The 9,116-nt window shown below is 53.2% G+C and overlaps 1 protein-coding gene across 1 annotated transcript in view; it reads left to right on the top strand.

Annotated features, from left to right (window-relative positions):
* LOC147094562 (NACHT, LRR and PYD domains-containing protein 3-like) overlaps positions 1-5,858 on the top strand; it is a 37,653-nt gene extending 31,795 nt beyond the window's left edge. The window contains exons 4-9 of the mRNA XM_085974393.1: positions 2,830-2,916; positions 3,058-3,228; positions 3,370-3,540; positions 3,682-3,852; positions 3,994-4,161; positions 4,334-5,858. Of these exons, the coding sequence (XP_085830519.1) occupies positions 2,830-2,916; positions 3,058-3,228; positions 3,370-3,540; positions 3,682-3,852; positions 3,994-4,161; positions 4,334-4,421 (856 nt within the window). The 3' untranslated portion in view covers positions 4,422-5,858. The remainder of the gene's footprint in view (positions 1-2,829; positions 2,917-3,057; positions 3,229-3,369; positions 3,541-3,681; positions 3,853-3,993; positions 4,162-4,333) is intronic.
* The last annotated feature ends 3,258 nt before the right edge of the window (positions 5,859-9,116 follow it).

Raw genomic sequence — 9,116 nt, forward strand, 5'->3', positions numbered from 1 at the left:
CCTGTCACTGTTTTCCAAGTGCTCTGCTATTGCATCTTTTATAATGGACTCTAGCATTTTCCTCACTACCGATGTCAGGCTTACCGATGTAATTCCCTGTTTTCTCTCTACCACCTTTTTTGAACAGTGGGGTAACATTAGCTACCCTCCAATCCATGGGTACTGTTCCAGATTCCATCAAATGTTGGCAGATGATCAGCAATGCATCTACTATTTCTAGGGCCACTTCCTTAAGTACCCTAGGATGTAGATTATCAGGCCCGAGGGATTTATCGGCCTTCAATCCCATCAATTTCCCTAACACCATTTCCCTACAAATACTGATTTCTTTCAGTTCCTCCCTTTCATCAGACCCTATGTTCCTGTGGTCCACGCTGCTCGGGGATCACGTCAGGTAACCAGGGCGGGAGTTGAAAGGCCATGGAATCATTTCATTACTTGACAGCTGGAAATGTGCTATAAAAGCTCCCATCTCACAGCTGTTCACTTTCCAAGCTCAGAAGCTGTTGCTTACTGCATTTGGAAGACAGATTGAGCTTTATGCAGGTTGCAAGTGTTTGGAGCAAACTCTCTATCCAGTGTCACCTCATTGGAACAACCTCTCTCACCGTTAACAGATAGCTTCTGACATCTCAAGTTCACCTGCCATCTATTACACCAGCATGGGTCTGGTTTATACTGTCTCACCTTGGGCCTCAGAGTCTCACCACGATCAGCCCCAACACCAGCAGCACCAGGGACACCAGCAGCACCAACAACAACACCAACCTTCTCCACAAGTCCTGATGCTGCACCGCACAGAGGGCATCAACACCCGGCCACATTGCTGACCGGGTCACCAGAGATGGCCTCACCATGGCCAGAATTTCTTCACTTGGTGCTGCTCGCCCTGGATGACACATGATGCGCCAGGTTAACACCAGCCCACACCAACAACACAAAGCATCCCTACAATGCCCAAACCATTCCTGTCACACTCATCAGCATTGCGGGGGCTATCGTTATGTCTCACCATTCACTGCAACTCACTAAGCCACTTCCAAACATGTACACAAATCTTTCGAAGAACGGAAAGTGTTGAAAATAAAGATTTCAATGTTTGACACCACATTAACAGAAACTTCACATGAACATTGGCTAAAACACACAATTGCCTATCCTTGTGTGTTGTTAGTTGGTATGATTGGACTAGGATGAGGGTGAGTGTGAGGGGTGGCTCGTGAGATGGGGATGTGATAATATAGAGAGAGATGGGTGGAGGTGCAGGGTACGTTGGTGAGAGTAAGGATGTTCAGGAGTAGGGTGGGGAAGGCAGAGTGATGGGGATGTGATAATATAGAGAGAGATGGGTGGAGGTACAGGGTAAGTTGGTGAGAGTAAGGATGTTCAGGAGTAGGGTGGGGAAGGCAGAGTGATGGGGATGTGATAATATAGAGAGAGATGGGTGGAGGTGCAGGGTAAGTTGGTGAGAGTAAGGATGTTCAGGACTAGGGTGGGGAAGGCAGAGTGATGGGGATGTGATGAGAGGCACAGCCTGATGAGGTTAAGTGAGGCTTTGCAGTAACGTTTTGTAATCTACTGAGATCATTGAAAGGTTTGTGTCACTGCAGGCTGCTCCTCCCGACCACATCCCTGCTTGAGCCCCACGGTGCAATGTGCACCCAGGCTGTGTTGGTCTCTTCCGCCCCTTGAAAGTGACGAGAACCTCCCTGCGGGCTGTGGCTCCCTCAGTAATCATCTAGAGGGAGTTCTGGGAGAGCCTGGGTGCAGCCGAGCTCCTCTGTGCTGATGTCAGTGTTTGTAGAACCTCAATACTGTAGAACACAGAGCACAATGGGCAAAGTCAATGTGTGTCATCAAACCCGCTTCCCCCAATTCCCCAGAGTGAGGCCGCGACCCCCGACCCCGGACACACCCGACCCCCCCGACCCTCCGCCGCCCCCGGCCCTGCCCGACCCTCGCCCAGCCCCGCCCGACCCTCTGCCGTCCCCGGCCCCGCCCGACCCTCTGTCGTCCCCGGCCCCGCCCGACCCTCCGCCAAACCCGGCCCTGCCCGACCCTCCGCCGTCCCCGGCCCCGCCCGACCCTCCGCCGCCCCCAGCCCTGCCCGACCCTCTGCCGTCCCCGGCCCCGCCCGACCCTCGCCCAGCCCCGCCCGACCCTCCGCCGCCCCCCGGCCCCGCCTGACCCTCCGCCGTCCCCGGCCCCGCCCGACCCTCCATCGTCCCCGGCCCCGCCCGACCCGCCGCCGCCCCCGGCCCCGCCCGACCCTCCGTCGTCCCCGGCCCCGCCCGACCCTCCGTCGTCCCCTGGCCCCGCCCGACCGCCGCCTCCGGCCCCCGGCCTCGCCCCGACCCTCTCCCGACCCCGGCCCCGCCCGACCCTACCGACCCTCGCCCGACCCTCTCCCGACCCCGGCCCCGCCCGACCCTACCGACCCTCGCCCGACCCTCTCCCGGCCCCGGCCCCGCCCGACCCTACCGACCCTCGCCCGACCCTCTCCCGACCCCGGCCCCGCCCGACCCTACCGACCCTCGCCCGACCCTCTCCCGGCCCCGGCCGCACCCGACACCGATCCCACCCGACCGCCACCAACTCTCCACCGACCCTGACCCTCCCCTCCCCCGACCCAGGCCCCCGCCCGACCCTCCGCCGACCCCCGCCCGACCCTTCACCGGACCCCGCCCCCGCCCGACTGTCGCCGATGGGGAAAACCGGGTGATTAATTTCCTGAAGTACTTTCAGTGATTGCTGTAATATCCCAGAGAGAAAAGTATATCAGATCCGGGCTTTGATTCAGTTTGTTTCTCTCTCTCTGTTTGTTTTTAGGCTGAATGGCATTCAATTGGGAGATTCAGGAGTGAAACTACTGTCTGTGGCTCTGAGGAACCCGGACTGTAAAATACAGAGACTGGGGTAAGTACCAGACTGTGTGAGATTGTGTTTATAATAACTGGATGTCTGACACTGAACATTATTATTAGTATCAGTAATAGTGTTATTAATAAACTCTGGGGATTGACTCTGATTCCTGTTATTTCTCTCTCTGATCCCCAGGCTGGGTGATGTCGGTCTCACAGATTCTTGTACCGAGGATCTCGCCTCCACTCTCAGTACAAACCGCTCACTGACGGTTCTGAACCTGAGTCATAATAAACTGGGAGATTCAGGAGTGAAACTACTGTCTGCGGCTCTGAGGAACCCGGACTGTAAAATACAGACACTGGGGTAAGTACCAGACTGTGTGAGATTGTGTTTATAATAACTGGATGTCTGACACTGAACATTATTATTAGTATCAGTAATAGTGTTATTAATAAACTCTGGGGATTTACTCTGATTCCTGTTATTTCTCTCTCTGATCCCCAGGCTGGTTAATGTCCGTCTCACAGATTCTTGTGCCGAGGATCTCGCCTCCGCTCTCAGTACAAACCGCTCACTGACGGATCTGAGCCTGAGTCATAATAAACTGGGAGATTCAGGAGTGAAACTACTGTCTGTGGCTCTGAGGAACCCGGACTGTAAAATACAGACTCTGCAGTAAGTACCAGACTGTGTGAGATTGTGTTTATAATAACTGGATGTCTGACACTGAACATTATTATTAGTATCAGTAATAGTGTTATTAATAAACTCTGGGGATTGACTCTGATTCCTGTTATTTCTCTCTCTGATCCCCAGGCTGGGTGATGTTGGTCTCACAGATTCTTGTGCCGAGGATCTCGCCTCCGCTCTCAGTACAAACCGCTCACTGACGGATCTGGACCTGAGTGATAATAAACTGCGAGATTCAGGAGTGAAACGACTGTCTGTGGCTCTGAGGAACCCGGACTGTAAAATACAGAGACTGCAGTAAGTACCAGACTGTGTGAGATTGTGTTTATAATAACTGGATGTCTGACACTGAACATTATTATTAGTATCAGTAATAGTGTTATTAATAAACTCTGGGGATTGACTCTGATTCCTGTTATTTCTCTCTCTGATCCCCAGGCTATGGGATGTCGGACTCACAGATTCTTGTACTGAGGATCTCGCCTCCACTCTCAGTACAAACCGCTCACTGAGGGATCTGAACCTGGCAGGAAACGACTTCACAGACCGATCTGTCCCCGCTATCTGCTGCCTCATACTGACCTGCCGGAGTCTGGAGCAGATCATGTGAGTGTTTGTGTTAATGTTTAATGTAATAAATAAACTATCAATGGGATTCAGTCACTTTTTTGGGTAATATTTGTCAGTAATTATTATTGAAATATTACCCCCAGTCTCGCGGTTATTTACACTGTTGTTCAATCTGTTTATTTCCTGTTTAATCTTTAATCTGTTTCAGGCTGTGGGGGAATCAGTTCAGTTCATCCGGAGAAAAACAGCTGGAGTTACTGCGGGGAACAAGACTCGGACTGAGTGTGATTGTGTGAACAGTCCAAGTGATGACCTCACTGCTCCCATTGTGTGAACATTCCAAGTGATGACCTCACTGCTCCCATTGTGTGACCATTCCAAGTGATGACCTCACTGCTCCCATTGTGTGAACATTCCAAGTGATGACCTCACTGCTCCCATTGTGTGACCATTCCAAGTGATGACCTCACTGCTCCCATTGTGTGACCATTCCAAGTGATGACCTCACTGCTCCCATTGTGTGAACAGTCCAAGTGATGACCTCACAGCTCCCATTGTGTGACCATTCCAAGTGATGACCTCACTGCTCCCATTGTGTGAACATTCCAAGTGATGACCTCACTGCTCTCATTGTGTGACCATTCCAAGTGATGACCTCACTGCTCCCATTGTGTGAACATTCCAAGTGATGCTGTCACTGCTCCCATTGTGTGAACATTCCAAGTGATGACCTCACTGCTCCCATTGTGTGACCATTCCAAGTGATGATCTCACTGCTCCCATTGTGTGAACATTCCAAGTGATGCTGTCACTGCTCCCATTGTGTGACCATTCCAAGTGATGACCTCACTGCTCCCATTGTGTGAACATTCCAAGTGATGACCTCACTCCTCCCATTGTGTGACCATTCCAGGTGATGACCTCACTGCTCCCATTGTGTGACCATTCCAAGTGATGACCTCACTGCTCCCATTGTGTGACCATTCCAAGTGATGACCTCACTGCTCCCATTGTGTGACCATTCCAAGTGATGACCTCACTGCTCTCATTGTGTGAACATTCCAAGTGATGACCTCACTGCTCCCATTGTGTGACCATTCCAAGTGATGACCTCACTGCTCCCATTGTGTGACCATTCCAAGTGATGACCTCACTGCTCCCATTGTGTGAACATTCCAAGTGATGACCTCACTGCTCCCATTGTGTGAACATTCCAAGTGATGACCTCACTGCTCCCATTGTGTGACCATTCCAAGTGATGACCTCACTGCTCCCATTGTGTGAACATTCCAAGTGATGACCTCACTGCTCCCATTGTGTGACCATTCCAAGTGATGACCTCACTGCTCCCATTGTGTGAACATTCCAAGTGATGACCTCACTGCTCCCATTGAGTGATCAGTCCAAGTGATGACCTCACTGCTCCCATTGTGTGACCATTCCAAGTGATGACCTCACTGCTCTCTGTGGTAAACCACTGTTATAGTTATCACTGTATATTGTTCTCACTGTTCTCACTGTCACATCACTACACGAGGTCGCCTCTTGTCGCACTGTTATACCTGGGCTGACCACCTCCGACTCCGCCCATTACCTGCCCAGGTATAAAGGTAGCTGACTGGCTAGTATTCCTCCCTGTTGGATCGGATCACCCACGAGGGTGGGCTCTGTTATTTAGCCAATAAAAACCTTCAGTTACGTTCTTAACTCGTCGCCTTTTATTGGACTAATTGATAGGCATATCAATTTTATTGGCTAAATTTTAAAGATGTCTGATAATGAACAGCAACAGCAAGGAGCTCACCCAGCAGCACAGCAACAGCAGCCTCCAGACAACGGGCCACACCAGCCGGCTTGGCTGCAAGCCTTGAAACCACCATACCTGGATCTAAACCCACAGGCACCAAACTCAGCCAACGACTTCAAACACTGGCTGGACTGCTTCGAATCGTACCTGGAGGAAGCCGTCGTCCCTCAGAGATCCAAACTAAGAGTCCTGAAAGCCCAAGCGAGCCCGAGAGTATATACACTCATCCAGGACATGACTACGTACGACGACGCCATCAACCTACTGAAACAGCAGTACCGGAGCCCGGTAAACTACATGTACACTAGGCATCTCTTAAGATCTCGCCAGCAACAGCCAGGAGAATCGATAGCTGAATTTTCACGAGCGCTGAGACAACTCGGCAGGAACTGTGACTTTAAAGCGGTGACGGCTACTGCGAACATGGAAGACAATGTCCGCGACGCCTTGGTGAGAGGCCTACGTTCCGACTACACACGGCAAAGACTGCTTGAAGCTAAGGACATAGACCTGGACAAGGCCGAAGCCCTCGCCCTCACCCTAGAGGCCACCCAGCAAGACCAGGAAGCGTTTGCCAGGTACTATTCGCGACCCTGGGACTCGGGCCCGACCCCCACCCCACCACCCTTCACAGCGCTGCCCCCGGGACCTACCTCAGCGTCTGCATCACGGATCCGACCGGGCCCGCTAGCCCCGGTACCGGCCCCGACATCAGGCAACCCCGATCGGGCCGCTGGCTGCTTCTTTTGCGGCCAGGAGAAGCATCCGAGGTCGCGCTGCCCAGCCAAAAACTCGACCTGCAAAACCTGCCTCAAGAAAGGCCACTTCTCCAAGGCCTGCAGAAGCAAATCCTCAGAAGCCAGCAGTGCCTCATGCGAACCCTGGGGGCGGCCATCTTTGTGCGGGGCAGCCGAAGCCTGCAGAGCCTCATGGGAAAACCAGGGGCGGCCATCTTTGTGCGGGGCAGCCGAAGCCTGCAGAGCCTCATGGGAAAACCAGGGGCGGCCATCTTTGTGCGGGGCAGCCGAAGCCTGCAGAGCCTCATGGGAACAGCAGGGGCGGCCATCTTTGTGCGGGGCAAACGATTTAAACAGAGCCTCATGTGAACTACGGGGGCCGCCATCTTCGCCGCCATCTTGTCATGACAACGACGCGCTCATCTACACCCTAGCTTCCGTGACCCTGGATCAAGCCCGCCCGCACCACCTGGCCAGCTCAATGATGGACATCAAAGTCAACGGCCACGCCACGACCTGCCTGTTCGACAGCGGAAGCACGGAGAGCTTCATCCACCCAGACACGGTGAGCCACTACTCCCTCCCCGTCCTGCCAACGCGCAGCCGCATCTCGATGGCATCGAGGTCGCACGCCACAGACATCAGCGGCTACTGTGTCATGACATTGTCGGTTAAAGGGACAGAGTATAAAAATTTTAAACTCCTCGTACTCCCCCAGCTGTGCGCTGCCGTCATACTAGGGCTGGACTTCCAATCCCACCTCCAAAGTGTAACCCTAGCATACGGTGGACCCCTCCCCCCACTCACAGTCGACAACCAGCGAAAGTTAAACCGCCCACCGCGTAACACCTGCAGCCTATCCACCCTCAAGGTACCGCCACCTTCCCTGTTCGCTAACCTCACCCCCGACTGCAAACCTGTCGCTACTAAGAGCAGGCGGTACAGCGCTGGGGACAGAGCCTTCATTAGCTCTGAGGTGCAGCGACTCCTGAAAGAGGGCATTATTGAGGGGAGCAGCAGCCCCTGGCGTGCCCAGGTGGTGGTAGTCAAGACCGGCGACAAAAATCGCCTGGTTATCGACTACAGCCAGACCATAAACAGATACACCCAGCTGGACGCATACCCCCTCCCCCGCATATCGGACATGGTCAATGAGATTGCACAATACCGCGTATTCTCGACCATCGACCTCAAGTCGGCCTACCACCAACTCCCCATCAGCCCGGAGGACAGCCAGTACACCGCCTTCGAGGCGAATGGCCGCCTCTACCAATTCCTTAGGGTCCCCTTTGGTGTCACCAACGGGGTCTCGGTTTTCCAACGGGAGATGGACCGGATGGTTGACCAGAACGGACTACAGGCCACTTTCCCCTATCTCGATAACGTCACCATCTGCGGCCGCAACCGGCAGGACCATGACGTGAATCTGGAGAAATTCCTCCGTACGGCCCAACGGCTGAACCTCACCTACAATAAGGAGAAATGCGTGTTTAACACAGCGCGCCTTGCCATCCTTGGCTGTGTAGTAGAGAACGGAGTCATCGGCCCCGACCCCGAAAGAATGCGCCCCCTCATGGAGCTACCCCTCCCCCACTGTCCAAAAGCACTTAGGAGAACCCTGGGGCTTTTCGCCTACTATGCCCAATGGGTACCCAATTATGCGGACAAAGCCAGACCCCTCCTGAAAACCACATCCTTCCCCCTCACGGAAGAGGCGTGCGCGGCCTTCTCCCTCATTAAGGGAGACATAGCCAAGGCCACAATGCACGCAGTGGATGAGTCAATCCCCTTCCAAGTGGAGAGCGATGCATCCGACTTCGCCCTAGCCGCTACCCTTAACCAGGAGGGTAGGCCGGTAGCCTTCTTCTCAAGGACCCTACAGGGCCCCGAGACCCGACACTCGTCGGTCGAGAAGGAAGCCCAGGCAATTGTGGAGGCAGTACGGCGCTGGAGGCACTACTTGGCAGGCAAACGATTTACCCTAGTACGATAGCAAAATACTGCAGATGTTGGAAATCCGAAATAACAACAGAAAATGCTGGAAAAACTCAGCAAGTCAGGCAACATCCGTGGAGAGAAATTTGAGTTGACGTTTCGGGTTTGACCCTTCTTCAAAACTGGAGAGAAAAGGAACTAGATCGAAGGCAGGGCTGCGATCGGACAAAAGAATAAAAGAACCAAAAGAAGTAAAAGAGATTAGAAGCTAGACGAGATGGTAATAGGCTGTGATTAGGTGTAAAGTGTACTGGCAGGGCAAAAGATAGCTGCCAGGTGTGAGAGAGAAACAAAAGGAAAGGGGGGGGGGCTAGTTCCTTTTCTCTCCAGTTTTGAAGAAGGGTCAAACCCGAAACGTCAACTCAAATTTCTCTCCACGGATGTTGCCTGACTTGCTGAGTTTTTCCAGCATTTTCTGTTGTTATAAACGATTTACCCTCCTCACCGACCAA

Source organism: Somniosus microcephalus, unplaced genomic scaffold (genome assembly GCF_052327205.1).
Source record: "Somniosus microcephalus isolate GS21.2 unplaced genomic scaffold, FLI_Smic_1.0 unresolved_chr1, whole genome shotgun sequence".
In the NCBI taxonomy this organism is placed as follows: Eukaryota; Metazoa; Chordata; class Chondrichthyes; order Squaliformes; family Somniosidae; genus Somniosus; species Somniosus microcephalus.